The sequence below is a fragment of the Periplaneta americana genome, chromosome 10 (genome assembly GCF_040183065.1).
Source record: "Periplaneta americana isolate PAMFEO1 chromosome 10, P.americana_PAMFEO1_priV1, whole genome shotgun sequence".
Classification (NCBI taxonomy): Eukaryota; Metazoa; Arthropoda; class Insecta; order Blattodea; family Blattidae; genus Periplaneta; species Periplaneta americana.
The window spans coordinates 42597032-42621868 of NC_091126.1; the positions used below are offsets into that span (position 1 = coordinate 42597032).

The 24837-nt window shown below is 35.1% G+C and overlaps 1 protein-coding gene across 16 annotated transcripts in view; it reads right to left on the reverse strand.

Annotated features, from left to right (window-relative positions):
* The window catches only part of p120ctn (adherens junction protein p120), a 258208-nt gene that overhangs the window by 81389 nt on the left and 151982 nt on the right, over positions 1-24837 (reverse strand). For 14 of the 16 annotated variants that reach the window (XM_069837251.1, XM_069837246.1, XM_069837249.1 and 11 more), the window contains 6 exons: positions 17520-17639; positions 11069-11128; positions 10638-10847; positions 3583-3802; positions 2198-2351; positions 823-962 (listed from right to left, as the gene is read on the reverse strand). In XM_069837251.1, coding sequence (XP_069693352.1) covers positions 823-962; positions 2198-2351; positions 3583-3802; positions 10638-10847; positions 11069-11128; positions 17520-17639 — 904 coding nt within the window. The remainder of the gene's footprint in view (positions 1-822; positions 963-2197; positions 2352-3582; positions 3803-10637; positions 10848-11068; positions 11129-17519; positions 17640-24837) is intronic. The other 2 variants (XM_069837248.1, XM_069837262.1) reach the window with 1 other exon arrangement.

The following is a 24837-nucleotide window of genomic DNA, read 5'->3' on the forward strand; positions in this document are numbered from 1 at the left end:
AAAAGCTTCTACTACTGAAGGCACAGATGTCGGAGATGAGAGAATGGTGGAACATGCTGGATGCTGCCATGAAATGTGTAAAGCAGCATGCGGCAAGGAAGAAGCCACACAAGAAGATAGACTTAAAAATAAACTCATTAACTGCTTTTACTACTGCAGACAGAGTTTGAAGGTAAGAGAAGTGAATGTGTCAGATGCTGCCATGAAATGGGTCAAGCAGTATGTGGAAAGGAAGAAGTTGTCACCAAACAAAAGACAGCAAACATCTTCGAAAAAAATTAGCAATTACAGAAGATAAGAGAGATTAGTGGTGGTGATGTGGACATTAATTCTACTGTATTACCAGTTTGGCCTCGTCACTTCATCTGATGTGGAGAGAATAAATGCATAGAATAAATACGTTACATTTTGACAATTTGGAAAATATAATCATTTTCCAAGTTTCATAAATCTTTCATTAAATGAGGTGAGGGTTTCTCCTCTGCAAAAATTGACTTCAATTAAATTAGTACTCAGAGATTACACTAATTTTGCTTTCTCTTTTTAAATCCTATAATTTGAACATTAACTACTTCACAGACAGTATTTCTTTAATTCTATGAAAGCCTCTACCATAGTACGGCAGGTTTCTAATTTTAGTGTCTATGCAAGTCCACTAGTTCGGAAATTGTACATATTTTAAGGATTTTACTGCATAAAATTCTGAACCCTGCTGATAAGTAAACAGGGATAAAATATACATCTTATTCTCTTCGTTAACACCAATTATTTTTAATGGCACATATCACATTCCATTAAATTCTTGTAATTATATTACCTTACCTTAGAACCCCAGATGCATTCCGGAATATTGTGGACCAACATGTCTCTCCAGCAGATGTTGGATCCCAGCCAGAATGTGGAATGATAATATTGTTTACAACTACTGACAGTCCATCATCAATTATAGATCTCTTCAGATCCTGTATACAAAAAGTGAGACACATACAATGGAATGAACATATAAATATAAACAGTGATTATTTTAAAGTTCATGAAAAACTCTACTTAAATGCAAGAATAATTCATATAATTTCTAACAGTAGAAAAAAGCCGCAGCTTCCATTTGTGCTACAAATAAACTTACGTTTTATATGCTGCCATATTTTGGACAATATACTACTTAGAAAAGGTACAGTGGGACATCGATCTTCTGAACGTCAATCATCCAATACGTCAAATATCCGAACTCATATTTTCTCTGATTATTTTTTTTAATCAGGTACCATACACACACTACAGTACGTATTTATTTTCTTCTGTAACATATTGAGAAAGATCCCAGCTGACACGAGCTATTAACGAGATACTGTACTGTACACTGTATTACAAGGCTCTTCTCGGAAATTCCTTGTACACATTGTTTACGTCAATCATCTCGCTTCGGTGAACTTTGACAAATTACTGACCGTAAATGCTTAAGAACTCTCTCACTTGGAATGCTTATTGTTTGCAGAAATAACCCAATTGTGTTCACTGCCTTTTAGTGCAAGGAATCTAATGGTACATTGACAAGCAGTAGGCTTATGTTAATGAATAAACACGAACAGTTTCATTTTCAGTTTGAAGAAGTTTGAATGTCTCTGCACTGGATAATATCCTACCAGAAACCTTTCTGCATGCAAGCGTTGAACAGCACGCGAATTAGAAAATCTCAGCACTGCAATACACTAAGTTGAATGACAATACAAAGATTGGAAGACTCAAACACCCACTTCCACTGGATATTCACGTAATAATGCGACAAGACACCTTGACTACCAATTACTTCCTACCCCTATCTAAAGGAAATCGAAAACAGCTGATCAGTGTTGCCATGTCTAGTCTTGTTAGTCAGGCAACAAATTTGCAATACTTATTTAATTTACATGAAAATCGTCCATGCTATCAAAATACGACAAAGGAAAAAAAAAAATTCTTTATTGCATTCTCTATTCTTAAGATTCTATGCATAGTAATTATACACAATGGTGACGTTAAAATTTTCGGGGGGAGGGAGAGGGAGAGATTTTTTTTTTTTCGAAAACTATAAACTTCCCACCGATATTATACTCAATATGACCAATTCGCTCTGCATATCTGCAGGGTTATTTCACTTCCACTCTGTATTCAATAAAATGTACTGTCATTAATATAACACTTTTTCCACATTACGTACCTCACATGATGAAAGATTCCAAAGAACTCCCGTTACCAGTTCTTTTACTTCAGCATCAGATGACTTCCGCAATAGATTTATGAGAGATGGAATGCCACCAGCATTTTTTATGGCTCTCTTGTTTTCATCATTTTGCCTTCCGTATGACAGATTCCTGTGCATATAAAATTACAGAAATGTACAGTGACATCTACTTTTAATGATCCATACAAAAGTACTTCAGCTTATTATTTGTGGAAACTAACAATCGCTTAAATGATGGCAAGTGGAACAAGATTCCAAACTGACGTAGTTTAAAATGTTACACCTCCCTGAATGAATTTCACTTTAATATGTTTATTACTTATATTACATTACAAGCCAGATTTGGTATTTTAACAGCGAATAACTACATCATTTTTAACAATTAGCAATAAATAGCGTTACAGTTAGACTCTCGATGCAAGATTTTGTTTTTGCATGTTAGTAAAGCAAACCACTAAACAAAATGAGGAGACAACTGCGAAATATTTTCACCTGAGCAAAGTTTAAAGATACTGTTATTAGAATTAATGTAATTGCACTGAATAAAGTGTTGTGATTATATAATATCATGGAATAATATCTAATATATTGCAAAAGATTAAATAAAATATTCAGTATGTTTTCAGCACAGTAGCAACTTACTTCATATAACTGTAATTTATGAATTACATCTACAGCTCAATGGTAATGGCTGCAGACACTAATTGCACAATTTAACTAGGATATAAACATCGAATCTAATTATTTAGCAAAAATTCTATAAACACTAGCCGTTTTTAATATTTTTCCAATTTATTAAGACTTAACTCATTCTATTAGATTTTTATTTGAGTTATTTCACTACATTACACAAAATATAAATTACATACCTTACAAAGATTTGCACTAACACTTCTCAATACTTAGAATTACTGGAAATATTGTAGAGTTTAATTTTATGGCAATATATTTCTTTAACGTTATAATACTGGAAGTATCCTTGTATCATTATTTTCAGTTGAAATCATATTCTACAGTATATTTACTTCTCCAAGTCTTAAAAATACGACATAAAAACATGCAATTTCAACTCTTTATCTGAAGCATCTTAAAAATATTTAATCAAATAAGACTTCAAAACTAAATGTAAATGTAGATGTTCTCTCATATTGTTGAGACCTTTAAATACTATGAAGCTCTGCAATTTTCAAGTGCTGATTAAACTTGATCAGTTAGGGAAATAACTGAAACTCGCAGAATACAAGACAGTGGCTGTTCTGTTCTTTTATTTCTGCACTTGATAATTTAGTAGGCAAAAAATAAAGTAAATCTAAAACAACTAATACTGTATTAACTACATTACTGTCTAATATAATCTTTACCTTAAAGCTCCACATGCATTTCGATAAACATCGGGACTTTCATGACTTAGTAACATCACTAGAGGAGGAATTCCACCCAATGATCTAGTCTTCTGCTTGTTGGGGTCATCCATATAACATAAATGTTGCAGGTATGCCGCAGCATTTGCTTTTATTACGTTATTTGGATTATTGAGAAAGCCAATAACTTCTGTGAGGTTTGGGTCACGCCACCGCATTCCTAAAATATACAAGTACCTTAGTGCACACAAACATGCAGTGTTATGCGAACAAATTTACTTTATTAAAAACAATAAATTAAACTGCCACAACATTAATTATTATGGAGCACTATTGGTCTTTACTGTAATGTGAGACAAATTAATTTCATAATTTAGAACGTCTTTAATAGGGTACTTTAATTCATAATAATTTATCAATAAATAAAATCAGCAAACATGTAACTATTATGTTTCGCTGACCGCAAGTTTCATATTCAAACAATGATTTCAACTACCTGCTGGCATTATTTATTTAAACCTCCATTGTTGAAATAGTAACTTTTCCAGAGCAGTAATTCTCGAAAACTCTAGTATGTAACACTCATACATTTCTTCTATTTATGCCCCAAATAATCATATAAAAATCGAAAATGTACTAAATTAAAAACGTACTTACAAAAAAACTTCAAACAAAATCATTCTAAATGCAAAGAAATGTTTGGAATTACTGCTCTAGGAAATCTGAAATTTGTTATTCCTTTTGTTACGAACCGATTTACATAAATATTTGTTTTTGCACCATGTAATTACTTGTAATGAAAATAATAAACTAAAAGCACAGAACACCATTTGATATATCCCATGTTAATTAGTTTATTATATTCCTTTTTTGAAATAACTGTAAATTATGGTAACTTCTCTTTCAATCTCCAAAAACCAATATTGTATACCAAACTAAAACTTATCTTAAATAATGTCCCACGACTAAATTAACTAACTAATAAATGAAAATTAAGTTACAAGTACCATTTTTACTCGTATAATCTCCCCCTTTTTAATGTCAAAGGCGAAAAATTCAGGAAGGAAATTACACAATGACAATATATAGGGAATAAAATGGTTATAAATAACATCTACCATTTCGTATACAAACAGAATTGATATTTAATACTAAAAAACTGCAAATAAACATTATATAAAATTAATCATAGCAAATAATTTGAGTAATTGGCAGTTTTGTTGCTTTTCTATGTACCACTGTGTGTCAGTTCTAATGGCAATAGGCTGATCTTTACTAACTTCGGAAATATTCATCTTATAACAATTTTATTATTTAAGACTGGTAAATTTCTTATATAAACAACTTTCCTGTATTAATTTGAAACTATATTGGTGTTTTATCTTAGTTAATAAATAGTTCCGGCTTGATTTCTGTCTAACTAAGATAAACTACGAGCATGGTTTCAAATTTACACAGAAAAATTGTTCACATAACAAATTTACCAAATCCTTCATAAAATATTTGTATAAAATTAATTCATTAATTACGTAAAGAAAACATATTTGTATTTTACACTTCACTAATTTCATTAGACAAAAAATTTAGATCCTTCACGTCGCGAGTATCACCAGCATTTTTCACTGGAGAAGGTATGGATGATATTTGGTTTTCCTTGTCAATTTTTACGATATTTGGAAACTTCACGAAAGATGCTCTTGAAGGGAAAGGGAGTGTGTAATTTTGTTTGTGTAAAAGGGGGAAATTACGCAAGGAAAATAAAATTTTGAAAAATATGTCCTAAAATCTTGAGATTGAAATTGAGTAAACATAGTAATTCATATGTCATTTCACCGCAGATATGTTTCAGTGTGTGCAATAATAATAATAACTATATTTTGCATAAAAAAAGCATACTTTACATACACACAAATTGTGTAAGGTTTCAGTTTTGTAATTCGTATCTGCAATATACACATGATGGGAATGTGAATTGGAAATTTATATCTTTTACTAATGAAGTTACATTTATTAAAATATGTGAATTCCCCAGAAATTACTTTTGGAGTTCTAAAGCACCTTATCAGCTACAAAAGCGTCCATTACATGGTAATCGTAATATACTTCATAAATTTACACAAATAGAACAGGGACTAGTGCAAATCTAGCTTTCAAGTAGAGCTTCCTGTGAAATTATTCAACTGGAGCTAGTGTTCAGTAATTCATTGAAGCTTGTCTACAAGCAGATGGATATCATTTCGAACATTCGTTGTAAATTACGGTCAGATTAAACACTGTGATATTACTTAATTACACTCTCAATTCTGTTTAATCATAACATTGAAGAGCAGTCTCTGTATGCGTACTTCACAGTAAAAGCAAATCCTGTTACAATGGGTGAAGGTCAGGAAACAACTGATATGAATTGGGGCGCTCGAGATTGGAAACCCTATATAACTAAACTTATTCTTCATGAACACAACTTATGTTCAATAAATTCACTTTAAATTTAAAATTCTGCTTTCTTGAAATAGACGACACAAATATTGGGACTGTCTATATACAAAATTGTAAAATCAGAAGGTTATTGAAGGCATTAATCACAATATTACAGAGAAATGAAATATAAAAGCCACAGAAGGACTAAAGCATTCATCCTAAATGGAGACTTAAGACTTAAAATGTAGTTCGTATTCACTGTAGAAAAATGTGTATGTTATTTGATTATGAATTTCACACATTGTTCCTGGACAATTCTCGTTCATGTGCTAATAAGGCAAGTCTTTGTTGAAAAGATAATGGTTTAAATATAACTACTTACCACTACAAAATACACTTCAACACACCCCATCTCTTATAAACAAATCGTGTTCTTTGTACATAAGTCTTATGACTAGGCAAAATTTAATTTTCATATCCTCTCCGTGAGGGATCTGAGTGTCAAAAGACAAATGAATGAGGACCACACATTCATCAGTTGATTTCAAGGCAAGCAATACACAGTGTTTCACTCCACAATTTCTTGCATGAAGCAGAGTGCATGAAAAGAACAGATTATGACAGAAAATACACACTAACACAGTGCACATCAGCTATCATCACATAAAATGGCAACAAAAAATTTTAGGTCATGGAAATAGTTATTTCCATATTGTGAAGATAAAAACATAACATGTAAGCCATATCATTTCTATTCAGAGAGGAAACAAATTTTGATGTATATAATTATATCTTTAGTGAACATTTCACAGTTTGTACTTTTTCAATCTCTTTTTCATGGGAAAAGAAGGAGGAGATGATATAACGAATTCCTATGAATTTATTCTATACTGAACATGTTCGTTTTTTATAAATATTTAGAAGATATGTTCAATACAGAGTAAAATTTTGATATCGTAAGTCACAGAATATTAATTTCTATAAAATACTATAAGAAGTAAATTAAGAATAATTACTTAATGATTGATATCGAAGAACACTTTCTTCAATAATCCCTCACTTGAAACCATCTTAAAATTACCCAGATTTAAATCTTGAACAAAAAAATGAAAAAATAACATCTACATATTAAATAAAAAATACATATATTTGTTAGGTAATAATAGCTGTTAAAAAACTGTGTGTATTCTGCACCATTATTTTTCTTCGCATGAAGTGCTAATTCTCCAAAATCGAATTTACAACAGTTACAATAATGATACATCACAGTCATTTTTATCAATTATTTCATTATGTTACTTCCAACAGCATTTAAATTTACTGAAGAAAATCAGAAGAATTGTTAAAACTTTCATATGTCATTTGGATGCAATAGATTCCTAAAATTGTAACTTCATTATAACCTTTTTTTCTTCACATCCAAGTCACCTCTAAATTATGTTAACTCATTTTCTGGTTCTATTAAATTATTTTTTCTGCATACATTTTTAAGGATTCTGCATGTTAAGTCTGATGACACATTTCTAATTCTGTTATCACCAAAATACTTTACTCTTTTAAATTCATGACGGAAGTAAATATATTATAACACAATGACACAAAAATAACACACATTTTTACTCAAATTACTATGATTTGTGTTCATTATTCGTCATGATTCTGTAACAGAAACTCGGGTTTAATTTTCTTTAACTTTTAAAAATTAAAATTGTAAGATATTTTTTCTTTCTTTCTACGTTTGTTTTTAATTCCTCTGGGTGAGTTTTCAGCTAACTACGCAGTAATGAAATTAAAGAACACTGTGACATCAAATTTTATTGCACTGTTTAGATTTAATAATGGTACAGTAAAACCTCAATAAGATGCACCCGCTTATTACGCCATCCCGTGTAATATGCTTTTTTGTCCGGTCCCTGCACATTTCATATATAACACCTTTATAAAATATCCCATTTGTTGCACTCAAGTCCCGCATAAAACTCTGTTTTTGTGGAATATTTTCGATGTAATTTTCAGCAATGTACTGTAACAGCAATGAAACATCTTGGTCACTGAACTCATTGGTGCCATTAACCTGAAAAGTATTGGTATTCGACCCTGTACCTGTGCATTTAAACCTTCATACTTCATACCTTATTATACCCCACTCTCTTCTTACGCTCTCTTACTCGACTCCTTATCTGCGTGGTTAAAGCCTACATACAGTTACAATACCTCACCCTCTTGCTAACCCTCTCTCTCAAACAACATTCCTCACTCGGCCATAATAAAATTCTGGAAATTTTTGCTGGGCAGTTTGTTGTCCTTTTGTATATTGAAGTGTCTGTGAATATGATTACAATGAGTGTTAAACAAAACGCCCTGTGTCAGAAAAATTGGAAATCTTATGAAAGTACAATGAGAACAATACTCTTACTCCGAAACTACTCTCTGATGCATTAGGAATCCCATCATCGACATTAAGAACGATAATAAAAAATCGCGACTCAATCACTACAGCTATGACGTCGGGAGGATGTAATCGCAGAAACTGAAGTGTGGTAAACATGAGGACTTGGAGAACACACACACGGCAAACAACTATAAATGGCTTTTTTTTTTTTCGAAAGAATTAAGTACAGTACATATTGCAAATGTCTTTGACGTACAGTACAGTAATTACATAATTGAGTAATATTGTATTACCTTTCATGAATCATATATTTCAATAAAGAAAAATGCTAACAGATACTGTATATAAGTCAAAATTAGTATACCCACCTAATACGCAGTCCCAGTTAATACGCGTTTTACACCTGGTCCCTTGAACAGCGTCTTATCGGGGTTTTACTGTAGTATAAAATGACAACATGCTCCAAAAACTCTAACCACTGAACCAAACAGCATCATTGCAATGTGCATCAAGAATGTTTACAGTGTTGCCATACTCTCAATTTTAATGCGTAATTCTGAGAAAAAATATGCATGATTTGGAATTACAGAACTGTGTTTTTATTAAAAAAAAAAAAAATCGCATGGTGGAGTGTTTGTCCTCCAATTTTTCTTCACTCAGTATGTAATAAAAAAAACCTAGAAAATCGGCAGACTTTGCATTTTATCAACGGAAATAATAAAGTTTGCTATATAAGATACTGTACTAATAAAATAATTTTTTATCAGTATGATGTTGGCATACACTGCTTATGACATCATAATAATGACTGTGATGGGTAATGTTCCAAATCTGTCTGATTAAAGAACGAATATTCAGTGCAAATAACTACGTCATAATAGACATGTACAGAGTAACACATCTGAACAAAATTGATGGAGTTAGTAACAATGCATAATACAGGACATGAGCTGTAAGATGTCAGGTTTCTCTACTGGCCTGGTCTTTGTCCTTTTCTACAAAACAGTGAAAAGAAGATATGGGCTATAATATATCTCCCTGCGTCAGAATTCTTGGAACTATCAATCCCTTTACAGCCCCCTCTTCTTGCTGAAACTGTTACATATGTGACCTGTAGACTTGTCTTTGGTGAACTGTGAAAAAGTAATTTTGTTGTGTTTTATATATAAAAATTTACAAAGTTGCGGGATAGGGGGAAGGAAACTACTTCAAGATTTGTAATGCATGGCAATTTATTTTTACTTCCGAGCACTGCAGCCTGAGGTTTACTGTGCTGACCTCCTTTAGATACGGATGATTATTTTAAGCCTATAGGACCACATTCCTGTAAGCCCTGTGATTCACTGTTTGATGCCATCTACTGATTCCGCTACTCATCACCCAGTTCCGATGGAGTCCGCTATGTGAGCCCCTCCATTCACCTGTATTTCTGCAGCTTCCTCAGATCGATGCCATCTGTATGCAAGTCACGGTACTATATCCTGCAACATCCTCGGTCAAACTGAAATTATTGAATATGACAGATGAATTTGAAATTAAAGAAGCAGAAATATAAGTCCGAATTACAATGTCGAAAGTTACCCAGCAATTCTATTTCAATTAATTGTGTGGGAAAACCTCGGAAAACCCCCAATCAGGTAACTTATCCAAACAGAATTTGAACCAGGGCCCACTCATTCCATGGTCAGACATGCTAACCATTACTCCAAAGTGGTGGACATGCATGGTCATAGTGTAATATGACTTCCATTATACCATTATATCTTAATGCAAAGTAAATAACAAATGGTTTCGTAAAACGTAATTTATGATTTAAAACAGCAATATAAGCGTACTGTTTAATAGTAGTATGGGAAAATAACGGAGAAAAACTGAAGAAAATCTTGCGAGCTAAACACTGAACAGCTTTACTCGGAGATGATGGATCAGTTGATGAAACTAGCGACAGGTTCCTAATTAATTTAGAAAATTCTGATATGGAAAGGAGCCAGGAGCAAGAATCAGAAAAGGAAGCACATTCCACCACTGACACTTCGAGCCCAATGGAAGGTCTTCCTGTCTTATCCCGTGAACATAAAAGAGGGATGTCCAAGATAGAAGAAAACGTCTACAAGTGACCTGACAACTTAAAGTTCACGAACTGTAAAACACGGAAGGATATTGGAAAATTGTCAAGGATACTGGAAATGCAAATTAATCAAGAATACAAAGTCAGAAAATAAAAGACCCAAAAATTAAAACCAACCCCTTTGTTCATCATCAACTGAAGGAGAAGGAATGGAAGGATGCATCGAAAGATGTTTTCGTAGTTCCTCCTCATCCTCAAAGATAGCTCTTGGAGGTGGACCATTTTCTTCGTAAGTTCGGGGGTCTGCGCCATTGCTACCGTATGCAGCCGGAACAGTGCCATATGGAGAAGGGGGAGCAAACCCATACACTAGTTTGGGGTCCTCTCCTACAATCAAGAAACAAAGCAAATAAAACATGCAAAGGCACAATGTGATCTAGGAATTGCTCTCAAGGTTCAACTCAACAACAAGCAGGACTACATTGACTGGTAAATATGCCATGCAAGACTGGATTCATTGCTTAGGTGCAGCACTTCAATAATCAAATACATTAAGTTGTAAACCAAAAAGTTTGCAGAAATTCACAGCCATAGTTCAATTAACCTACCATGTGGTAGTTGTGATGGTTCCCCTGAGTCATCTATGTTCCAGGGATGCGTAATTTGATCTATCAAAATTGCAAAACAAATATAATCACTAATAAACCAATGGTGTACGAAAGTAGACATCAAACACAACATTTTAAAACATTACTCTGGCTTGAATTTACGAGCTTCGTGAGAGACAAACTTTAGTATTCTCAAATTTAATCACAAAAAATCTGATATGATGTCCATTAGCTGGACATAGCAACCAAAGTGTAATAACATGACTGTCCCAAAGTGGATTGACAGTATGACTGATGTTCTGTACTACTAATTTAAACACATTAATTGTTGTTGCCTTTCTAGCAGCGTGACCAAGTGTTCTGTTGTACATTTTGCGACTTGTGTTTTTGAGTCCTTTTGTGCAAAATGTTAAAACAAGAAGATAATTTTTATTTTTCCAATAATTTTTGACAACTACATTCTCAATACAAGCAAGAAGCATTTGAATTGTTAACAAGTTATTTAACAACAATTTAATCAACTGCAAGGTTGCCTAATTGGTGAAATTGATGACAGTGAGATGATATTTCGTTGGAATCAGACTGAGGATTTAGCATATTGGTCGACATTCGCTTTACAGTTGAGGAAAATCTCGGAAAAAGAGACAACTCAAGTGATCAGCGCAGAGGGATTCGAACTATGCCCAAGCACAGTTTGGAATCACGATTCCATATCATTACCGCTAGGTTAAGCCAGTGGATAAGAAGTATTTCATGACAGATTAATTAGTAGGCTTAAAGAAGTGTGGTCAACAAGTTTACTGGATGCAAAACTTGTGATTTCTAGCTTTGGGATAAGCTGAAAAGAGAGTTTACAAATCAAACTCCTATTACACTTTGTAAGACCCTCAAGAAAATATTCAGAGAAAAATTAAATAACAAATCGAGAGGGAATTCCAGAGGTATGAATGTTGTGACGAGGTAGACAGGATGACATTTTCAGCATCATTTATAGAGAAAGTAAGAATTAAATTTATCATACATCACAGTAAAAATTTTCCTGATATTGCGAGGCATCTTTTTGTTTCTGCTGGATTACTCATCAAGAACAGAAAACCCATTCCTTCATTAAATCATATGAACGATACCATTTCTAATACAGTTGAACCTCCTTATAACGAAAACTGATATAACAATAAACTCTATCGCAACAATAAATTTTTATCAGTCCCAGCATATTTCCTACATTTTAAATATTTTCTATTCATCATTATAATGATGGTCAAATTTTGGAGAAACTCTGATAGAATGATAAAATATTATATCATTTACTTGTTCTTAATATGTAATATTTCACTTTTCACTTGGTATCACCCTCTTAAAGATGTTTTCCCGTTATTTCGTCTACTTTCTTTCATACTTTTGCCAAATGATTTAATTTTATTGGGTTATTTTACGACGCTGTATCAACATCTAGGTTACTTAGCGTCTGAATGATATGAAGGTGATAATGCCGGTGAAATGAGTCCGGGGTCCAACACCGAAAGTTACCCAGCATTTGCTCGTACTGGGTTGAGGGAAAACCCCGGAAAAAACCACAACCAGATAACTTGCCCCCACTGGGATTCGAACCCGGGCCACCTGGTTTCGCGGCCAGACGCGCTGACCGTTACTCCACAGGTGTGGACTTGCCAAATGATTTTGCATTCTGTGCAAGGAGTGTGTTACAATAGAACTCTACCTGCTTCAAGGGCACATGACCTTTAGCTGGATTTGTCTTTATAGTTTCTGTCCCTAGCGTCTTTCACATTTGAGAGTTAGTTGTTAATGATGTATGTATGTATGTATTTATTCACACTGCAATGGGTATATACTCGGTGGCAGTGGTAACTAATTACACTCAATAATGACAATAATAAACTTATTAATTAAAAATACAATTAATAATAATACTAATAATTAATACTAATACTAATAATAATAATAATAATAATAATAATAATAATAATAATAATAATAATAATAATAATAATAACAACAACAACAGGGAATATACTAAATTAAATGAAACGATCACTTAAAATAATATTTGAAATATTCTAATTTGTATCTTAAAACTAAGATCGAACTAAAACCCACGAGTATATGTTCATATCTGCACAAGTACCTTTCAACATTACACTCATTTCGCTGTCAACTCACTCACTGCACTGGTAAATGTAAATGTAACACGAAAACAAATCAGTTTGGAGACTAAACTAGCTGCAGTTGAGTGATTTAGGTAGGGAATTGAAGCAGACTGAAGTGACTAAAAAGCATGGAGTTGCGCAATTGACACCCGCAACATTCATAAAGATATGCAAGGAAATACATGACAGTGTGGCAAGTGGTAAAATTAATCCTGACTGTAAGCATTTAAAAACTGCGGCAGCAAAAGATGTTGACACTGCTACCTTGAAGTGGTTTAATGAAGTGAGGTCACTTAACATTCCTAGAACAGGCCCTGTTGTGCATAAAAATGCGCTCAGTTTTTACAACAATTGGCTATAATGCCTTAAAGGCAGACACGGGATTACCTTCATTAAAGTGGTAGTGGGAGTAGAAAAATCAAGCAAGGCAATCAAATGGAGAGTAAATGTTATTTCATAGTATGTCATATTGTTTTATACTTATTTCTACTATATCTCTTTCAGAACATAAATTTTAACAAATTTCGTAACCCCTCAATACAATAGCCCTCATTTAACAGTACAATTTTCTAGTCCTCAGAAAATTGTTGTATGGAGGTTCGACTGTATTACAGGATTTTAAATACATACTGTAATTGTTCCACATTTTAAAAGATGTTATTCACAAATAAACGACACGAGAAAATTTTCTTTACTTTTAATCGAATGCACACTATGTAAGAGTGTGGTTAGCATTAATGCAGTGTAGAATGTACGAAAATTTGCACTTTGATGAAAACTCAAGCATAGGCATCACACTATTTCTCTCTCTCTCTTTTTTTTTTTCAAAGCCTTTCAAGCTAATGAAAAATTTGTTATATGTTACTTGTGCAATGTGTGCTAAACTTGCAACTTGTACTTTAGTAAACTATCGAAGATTTCACTGAAATGGCTTGGTACATTTAGATTTCTTTTAAAATCTTAGAATGCCACAATGTCATCTTAAGTCATTTGCTGCCATATTGCACCTATGATCCAACTTACATTATATGTGAAATATTGTTTTCGAAACTATAAACCGCAAAATGAAATATGTGATTCTGCTTAATCGGCAACCACATGTTTGCACAGTTAAAAGACGCCACTTGTGAAAAGACAAAATATTTTAATAATGTGTTATACAAAACTGTACAATTTACTGGAGGGCCCAGACCGACCAGCAGGCTGCTGGTCTCACGTTCACATGCCGAAGCAGAGGTGAACGATCATCCAACTAGAATGGAGGTATTGTGTGGTTAGTACGATGATCCCCTCAGCCATTATAGTTGGCTTTTGCAACTGGATTTCGCTACCTATCGTAGCTCCCCAAGTGCATCACGATGCTGGGTGAGCATCAGTCCCATACACTGGCCGAAATTTCATGAGAAAATTTCTTCCCCCATGAAGACTCGAACCAATGCGCATTCCGTAACGCAAGTCCTAGGCAGGATGCCTTAGAACATGACACCACAGCATGAGACACTGGAGAATATTAGATATTATTTTATTGCGCTGTACCACTTTTAAATTACAATATACCACTGGGCAGGAAATGGAATGATTTTCTTCTGTAAATAATTTCCCTTTTGTGTATTGTGCATGGTATTAATTGTGTGATTCCTGAACCCTGGTGTAAGGGCAGTATTTAAGTAGTGAAAAATACTTTACTGAACTTCTAAAATAAATACCGGTACTACTAGTACAATAAAAAATGTTCATCTCTTCAAAACTGAACAAGCATCACAAGCATAAGAAATAAGATCCAGTGCGCATTTTGACTTCAATATATTATTAGAGTGTATAAAAGGACTAGGACACTAATTTATGTGTGCAAACTAGTTACTGTAAATAAGATGCTAAAACAATATACGAGAAGCATTTCATAAGTCATGGCAACTATATTATATCTTCCGAATAACCGAAAATGTGATTAGTTCAGTATATACTTTTGAAAATCTGTTGTACACTGTATGGAATGCCATTGCCAGAATGCGTCTGTGTGCACTGGTGGCTCGTTGACAGCACATGCAAAAGTTAGTATGCTAGAAGCTGTGCTCCAAGATGGATGTAAGTAAAGTTGAACCACAGTCATACGTGAAAATTGCAGTGCTTCGCGGCGGAAATGCTCGTCAGTGTCATTCTGAGCTATGAGCAGCACTGTCAATGCCCAATACTACACATTATTCCTGATGTACCATCTGCATCGTGCAATTTGGAGGACACGTCCAGCACTGCTGGACAATGCCATAATCATTCATGATATTGCAACACCCACACTGCAGCTCCTATCAGGAATCAGGTGGAGGTGGGAGATCTTGGAACATCCTTCCTACTCGCCTGATCTCAGTCCATGTGACTATGATCTCACTCTCCAATTGAAGAAGCCACTGCATGGGAAGCCGTTTGCAAACAGGGAGGACATCTTAACAGCATTTTGACGAGAGGTGATACACATAGACGAATTGCACACAGCCAATGGCATTCAACGCCTGCATCATCATTGGCAAAGATGTGTGGAAGCCTTGGGGAATTATTTTGAATGGTGTTAGATGTGAATAATGTACTTTGTTTCCTCTTGTGCATAATAAAACAATGATAACTATTTACACAGCTTTCAATTTCTCTTACCCATTGCCTCCAGTACCCAGACCCAATTTGGTACTAGCACTGCGAAGCACATTCCAGTAACCTTCAATTGCATATAGTGAAATTTTATTCCTGCAGCTTTATTGGCTGATATAATATAGTTGCTATGACTTATGAAATTACCCTCGTATAAGTGTGAAAAGAAATAAACTAATTTAATCCATTTTATGCAATTACCAAGGGTGTAAGTTTCAACATCTGAATTAATAATACAAAATTATTAAACATTTTGTAAACCACTTATTTCTAAAACATTGCATTGGATGTCTAATATTTTAAGATTAAATTAAATTTCTGAACTAACACAAGCAAGAACAATATGTATTTTTTTATGATGCACATTACATGCTGGTTTCAGAGATATTAAATCTTTCGTGTTAGGGAGTAAGGATATAAGTCAAAACATAATTCGTGAGAATTTGAAATTAACAAAATGTCCAAATAGTTTGTGAATCTGATTTATTTGCATTGCATTGTAATTTTTTAAATTCTACTTAATGCTAAATGACTTGTATTGTGAGGAATGATGAAAATTGAATTATTTTACTTATACTCTTAGTCCCTGGCATGAAGGAAATCTTCTGTAAGACACACACACTATTTTCTAAGCAGGAAATATTGAAATACGCACAATTCTGCAGCCAAATAAACTGAGAGAGTTATAGACTAAAAACATTTAATGATTAACACTAATACCTAGATTAACATTATATTAGGTCATATGGAAAGTTAACAAAGGAAAGACGTTTGTAAGTTACCACATGCAATCTTTAACTTTCCATGATTAAAAGAGTCCCTTTAGAAATAACACAAGTTTCAGTGTGTCGAGGGTTATAATTTTAAGTGCATTAATAAATTGGAGCATCGGAAATATTTCCCTTCATTTAGATAAAATATGGATACATACATTGCACCAATTTTCCTCCACATGCTCACAAAAGACAGTCTGGAAAGAAGTGCAACATACTGAAACATGTATATTATAGTCCAAATAATGAAAAATATATCAACAAGATCCACAACCAGTTCTGTGACCAGTATGACTAAACGAAATATATTTTGTTCCCATTAGTCTTCTTACAGAATTCAAGTTACGAACACAGTAATAATGAAAAAGTGGCTGTTCTTTATAAGTACCACTTCATGTATGTGGTTGCTATCAATGTCACTGTAGACTTTAATGCACTTACAGAGGACTACAAAAGACGAGGTTCATAAGGTGGTCATGTACTGGAGCATCTTATTGGAATAATTCAGTTTTCATGGCGAATCTAATTCTCCTACTACTTTCTTCTTGCCAAATCATGTTACTGCCGAAGGGTCATGCAAGGAAGAATTATCAAACCTGACAAAAAAAAATTATAGCCTCTACTAACTGTCATCTTGTTATTTTATACCTGTTGACGGAAAAAAATTATAGGTGTATCTTGTAAAAAACTACTAACCCATTAATGATACAAAAGTGTTACTTATTTGGTCTCCAGAACATAAATATGAATTAGTGCACTTCTTTCTAGGCCATTCTGTATACAATTACGTCAGTTTGAAACTATAATAGGCAGTGAAAAATATTAGACTACATCGAGGAGTAAATATGTAAATTGAAACAGTGGACATACCATATCGATCAACAGGACCTCCTGGAGATGGTGTTATCCTGTAATGATCCTGACGAATTAATGCTGGATCCAATTCATCGTATCCGGACTGAGGGAAGGGAGCACCTTTTCGAATGTAATCTGCAAATAATAATAATAATAATAATAATAATAATAATAATAATAATAATAAAGTTAATAATGATAATAATAATAACTTAAAAGTTATACCATTTAAAAATAAATGCTACTGCTACACATCACTGCAGATTTAATACAGTACAAAATACTAAGGACTTCACGAACATCCTATACCAGTGATTTCCTAAGTACTACGCGACCAAGGTGGCAACCGTCGTGGCAGAATGAGGAACTCCGTGCTCGCTGCGTATGTTTACTGCTAGAGTATCGTCACATCCAATGCCTAGTGTTTTAATCTGGTCGTAATGCCGCGTGTAGAAAGTGTGTTTCGTAGCCAAGCGCAGAGCGTTGTAATGCCATAAAGTTTTGTGATGAAGAAAAGACAACGGGTTTATTCCTACCTCTGTCGAAGGCAACAGAGCGTGCTGCAACTATTGTGAAGACAAATAAGGAAACAATTAGTAGTCCACATCTGTGGAGTAACGGTTAGCGCCTCTGGCCACGTAACCAGGGTTCGATTCCCGGTCGGGGCAAGTTACCTCGTTGAGGTTTTTCCGGGGTTTTCCCCTCGACCCAATATGAGCAAATGCTGGGTAACTATCGGTGCTGGACCCCGGATTGATTTCACTGGCATTATCAACTTTATCTCATTCAGACGCTAAATAACCTAATGTTGATAAAGCGTTGTAAAATAACCTACTAAAAACAATTAGTAGGATTAGAAAGGAAGGTAAAGAATGAGAAATGCTAAGATAAGAAATGCATATCAAATGCAATATCATATAAAATACGGTAGCTACTTTAGTTTACGTTACTTTCGATTCATGTTCTCTCCTTTACGAACACCGATGTTGTGGTGTGTCTTCTGAATAGATTTCTATGTGTGTAAGCATATGATAAATAAAACTAAACAATAAACTATAAATTATAAACTTATACGAAAATATAATATATAAAATGTATTAATAATAACGAAACAAGAGAACAGTTCAGCATGTGCTTCATTTTGCATCTGATGCGGATTTTACAGCATGGCCTGTGTTGTGAAGCGAATCGCAGCGCCACCAAACAAAACGGTTCCCGCCTTGGTCGCGTAGTATGTGGCAAGCTTTTCGTGCCAAACAATACAGAAATATTAATTTTATTACTCATTCCTGTTCAGAAGTTAGGAGCTGTGAAAGGAATACATTTAGTCAATTAGCACCAGACTGTAATGAAATACAATTATTTCCGACTGGCTGAAAGTATTTTACAGTATTAATACAATTCAGTTTCTTCTTGTTCCTGAACACAAATTACATTATTTCTAATCAGATTCAAAATAAATTAAGACATAATGTTTCTAAAACTTCTTCACTGACTGGATATCGAATTTGAAGCCTTAAGTTCAATGTCTGTCAGCCGTCCGTCATATCTCAATTCAACATTCAATAAGCAATTACGATTTATAACACACAAATAGGGCGTAATGTTCAACGTCTCTTAGTATATGATGTTGAAAACTACATAATAAATTTCATTCACAGCACTTACAAAGGCAGTACACATTTAAGAAAACTCGATTACTTATTTTAAGAAACGTTAAAAATAATGAACAATTAATTGCCATCACCTATGAATGAAAATATGAAAATTTCCGAAAATTTTATTTTCACATTACATTTAAACTCTTCATGCAAACTCAAGTCATTTCATTATATAACAGCAGACGTATACATACGTTAAAATTACGAAGATATATTGGAAGAAAGGAGATTGTCGACACAGAAAAAGTGAAGAAGAGAGTGTGATCTGAGGGAAAGTAGGATAATAAATTCTGAATACGAAGGCCAAATACATATTGATTCAGTTGAAATTGCCCAATTAAATTTTACCATTCATTATTACATTTATATTTTGGTGGTCGCAGTTGTGGATTTACAATTCTGTCGGCTATAGGCAAGAAAAACTTTGCATTCCCCGTTTTCCTTCCTATATGCCTCAACATTCATCCTTAATAAGCGTTGGAAAATAAAAAATAATAAAAAACCAAGGCTTGTAAATTGTGAGTTCATTTTCAAGAGAGAATTGGAATTGAAACTTGCATGGTATCAATTTGTAAACACCTCTTGCCTTCCCTTCTGAACTGGTTAATGATTTTGGTCAAGTCCATTTTCTCTCTCTAAACGTCACCTCAACTAAAATTTTCCGCTCCACTGTACTTACAATTAGCCTATTGGCAAATAAGCGTGTCCCTGGGAATAGAATTTGAAACTTCTTTCCGAAACCAGTGGAGGTTTTTCACGTGAAGCTAGTGAAACGTCACTGTACCTATTCACTTACAAGAGTATTTTTATTTCGGAATATGTATTATATGTCTTGTTCGTGTTAAATTTTACCGTACCTGGTTAACATGTTTCGGCCTGTTATTGCCCTTCTTCAAAACTGGTTGTTGCTGGTCTTGGCGTCTTTTGTTTTGTTTCCTGTGGGAGTGTGTTTGTGTAGTGTAATGTGTAATGTTAACCAGGTACGGTAAAATTTAACACGAGCAAGACATATAATACATATTCCAAAGTGATAGTGTTAAAAGTTGTATAATCAGGATGTATAGTATTTTTATTTTTAATGTTTTATATCATCTTTTTTCCTTACAAAGTTATAACAAAAAATATCTGTAAAACTGAAAGTACAGTAGAACCTCTATTATCCGTGGTAGACTAGACGGTTAATCGAAAAAATCGGATAATCCGTACCATAAAATATTTTCGTAAATTAAGTGAATAAAAGCTGAAGTTTCGTAATTTCCTCCGTGATCTTATGTTTAAGATGCTACGTAGTGGATAAGAAGTTCACTAAATTAAGTTCTGTTGTTAACGGCGTGCTTTTAGGGGCAAGGAAACTCCTTGTAATGGCTATCAGCGGAAATATAGGAAAGTAGGCCTAGAGGTCTCATGTTGTAGATTTACATACTCTATACACTTTATCCTTGATTTTTATTAAATCGCGCACAGTTGTAACATCAGTCTCATATTCTGATGCGAGATGAGCCACAGTTTCTCTTTCCCTAAATCACTCAATTATTTGCATTTTTTTTCGATACTTATCACAAAACGTTTTCTTTTGACACTCATGGAAAATTATAGAAGTTGTACAGTACGGCAACTCGAACAGTAGACCAAGCTGGATAAGTGTTAAGGTTTGCAATAACACACTCTAGAAAAAAAAAATGTACTAATTTTTAGTAGGTTATTTTACGACGCTTTATCAACATCTAAGGTTATTTAGCGTCTGAATGAGATGAAGGTGATAATGCCGGTGAAATGAGTCCGGGGTCCAACACCGAAAGTTACCCAGCATTTGAGGGAAAACCCCGGAAAAAACCTCAACCAGGTAACTTGCCCCGACCGGGAATCGAACCCGGGCCACCTGGTTTCGCGGCCAGACGCGCTGACCGTTACTCCACAGGTGTGGACAATATGTACTAATATAACGTACAGTAGTACTTAATATATGTTTCTGTGGCAAAAAAAAAAAGTGAGAGAAAGATAGTCGGATAATCAGTCAATCGGTTAATAGGGTGTCGGATAATCGGGGTTCCATTGTAGACATTAATTTTTGCTATATATAAAGAGGTCACTACGCTAGGTTTGAATTAAGTTGAGAAGCGGAGACGAGAGGGAAGTGAAAGAAACTTGGACCACTGAACTAACCGTCAGAGTGAAGGCTGACGCTACTTTTCTTGCCCGTGCAAAATAGCTGCATGTTTACATCTGTTTGCCACGGCAACCAGTACTGTATAATATATACACACCCGCCTCCGAGAGTAGACTGCCTCGTTCGTACACATTTTGTATTTTAGCTGAACCCTCTTGTACAGTTTCATTATACTACTGAAGGAAATGTGACAGCAACTTGAGCACTGCAATAACACAAATATCAGCTCTTGCTTAGTCTCATCAATTAATTTCTTCATTCTCCTCTTCGGTTTGTGAAAAATCTGAGTAGAGTGGTTACAGTATCAGGCTATTAAATTGTGTTTTTAAATTACCTGTTATGCGATTAAGTTTGTCAATAGTTCACTTCTTTGCAGCTATATAGGGTGTAAGGGGTATAAGTGCCGTCCTTTTCACAGTCGTCACGGACGGTCTGCAGGATCAAAAAATGTCCATACAACATAGGGTCAAAACTTGATAGTTTTCCCAGAAAAAAATATTTCTTCTCTTATTTTATTCGCGTTATACTTTTAGCGTCGACGAGATTGGTGATAGCGAGATGGTATTTGGCGAGATGAGGAAGAGGATTCGCCATAGATTACCTGGCATTCACCTTACGGTTGGAGAAAACCTCGGAAAAAAACCCAACCAGGTAATCAGCCCAAGCGGGGATCGAACTCGCGCCCGAGCGCAACTTCAGATCGGCAGGCAAGCGCCTTAACCGACTGAGCCACGCCGGTGGCTATACTGCTTATATCGTTTGTAAAATTACGAAAACAATTACATCAGTAGGTATATCTAGAAAAGCGTTAATATTAGTTTAAATAATTGTTTGTGTGTTCTATTACATTTTCGCGAAATTAAATAAAATTGCATGCTTAAATTTATTAATATTCTGGCGTGAGAGACGTGGCAACGTATTCAGCAGGCAGTACTCTGCACAGACGTACTGTACGTACATGTCAGCTGAGTTCAAGCTCCCTGTCCATAGGTCTACTGCCGAGCCGACGACAGTTCAGTAGGCTACAGGTATTTGATAAACAACTTATGTCATTCACAGTTTAGAAATATCATATGTTATTAACTTATGGAGAAAGTCGTCGTAATTCAAGTGAGGCAAGATGATGTACAGTCAATGTTTTCCGCAAGGAATAGGAGAGAGAAGGAGGAATACTGTACCTCTGATCACGAACCGGATTGTACACCAACGCACAGGTAAACAAAACCCAACGCGCCACCTCACTCCATCTGTACTCCGTTGCACTGTAACTTCACTTCATTCATAAGTGTCTCGGATCCTAACCCTGGTAATTACATATTATGATAGCAAAAGCCTCTCTGAAATTAAGTAATGTAAACTGGACAATGAATTCCAAATACAAAGCCAAACTACAAGCAGCTCAAATGAGATTTCTATGTACAATTTCAGTTTAAGCAGGATAGACAAAAAAGAGAAATAAAGGCCTTCTGAAGAAATTAGAAGTTCAAAATACAGTAAAAAAAAATCCAGATACATCAAAATGTCGGCTTCGGTAGCGTAGTTGACATAGCGCTGACCTTCTACGCTCGAGGTTGCGGGTTCGATCTCGGCCCAGGTCGATGGCATTTAAGAGTGTTTAAATGCGACAGGCTCATATCAGTAGATTTACTGGCATGTAAAAGAACTCCTGCGGGACAAAATTCCGGCACACTGGCGACGCTGATATAACCTCTGCAGTTGCGAGCGTCGTTAAATAAACCATGATTTTACATCAAAATAACTGGTTAAATGACCTACAGAAAATGAAATCAAGCCAACACGAACCCAAAGGGCCCGAAATAAAAGAAGATTTAAACGATGTTCAATACTAGGTTATTTAGCGTCTACGAAACTGGTGACAGCGAGTCAGTATTTGGAGAGATGAGGCCGAAGATTCGCCATGTGATCAACTGACATACGCATTACAGTTGGAAAAACCTAGGAAAAAACCCAACTTTGAAATCAGCCGAAGTGGGTATCGAACCGACGTCCGAGTACAACCCTCGATCGGCAGGCAAACGCGCCAACCGCCGGGCTTCGTCAGGGGCACTTGAGACACAAGGAATAGGATCAAAAGAACTTAAACCTAAACAGTTCATGGTATCACTTTAAATAGGGCGCGCGGTAACGCTGCAGTTAACGCGTTGCGCTGCATGCCACAAAATCGCGGGTTCCATTTCCGATGGGGTCATGGATTTTCTACATTGACCTAATCCCTAAGGCCCTTTGGTTCCTCAGCATCGAACAAAGATGAGTACCAGGTGTATTTTCTAAGGGTAAGAACTAAGGAAGTGTTTTGTGTGGAGTGTAACATTGTATGGTGCACAAAATGGGCATTACGACGAAGTAAAGAAAAACGCTTAGAAGCACTTGAAATGTAGATATGGAGAAGAATGAAGCGTATGAAATGGACAGAGAGAATAAGAAATGAAACTGTGATAGGAGTGGGTGAAGGAAGTATAATGCTGAAACTGATCAGAAAGAGAAAAAGAAATTGGCCGAGTCACTGGCTAAGAAGAAACTGGCTATTGAAAAATGCACTGGAAGGAGAAAAGGTAGGGGCAGAAGAAGATACCAGATGATCGACAACATTAAGATATATGGATTGTATGCAAAGACTAAGAGGAAGGTGTAAAACAGGGAATACTGGAGAATGATGGGTTTGTAGTGAAAGACCTATTATTGGGCAGAACACTATGAATGAATGAATGAATGAAGGGCGACAAACATGTAGGAATGACATCTCTACTGCTAATGCCGACTATCTACAACATTTGAGAGACAACCTTCTGCTCTCCTGTGTTCCTCCAGGGATGAAATTTTGGGAAGGGGCACTGCGATTCAGCACTGCGAACATTTAAGATCTTTTGTTAACCCTTAAGCTAGGCGCATTTCCAAATCAACACCGACTGACTACACTAAGGTTCGCTGCGTACCCAGGTATCAAGCAAGTAATCCCACTCGTCCCTAGGCCAGTCCCCTTCATGCTTCGCCAGCCGATGTTCGGAGAATGCTGTGAATGGTGACGGAATCGAGAAATGTTGACGGAACGATGTAATGCCTAATATGGAAAAATGGGAGAACCCAGAGTAAAACCCAAACTGCTACCATGCCCGCCACCGGTGTCACTATGAAGTTTTCAATGAAAAATCCCAGGCCTGATCAGGAGTCGAACCCTGACCACCCGCGTTAGTCTGAAGTTCTGACCACTCAGCCACCACAAGTTCCTACAATACGGATACTTTTATATTATCGCTTTTAAATAGAGACTTCGGTAAATGCAAAAACGAATATAAAATTATTATAATAAGAATTATTATAGTATACGAGGTGTGGCTATTTGAAAAGGAGATTTTTCTTATGTCGAGGGTGGAATAAGAGGTGCGGATCGATAGGGAAAGTTGTTAGCCTTGAAGGCTGAACTTGTCGGAATCATGACTAGTGTAAAAATATTGGGCAGCATGTTCATCTCAAAACTGATTCTAAA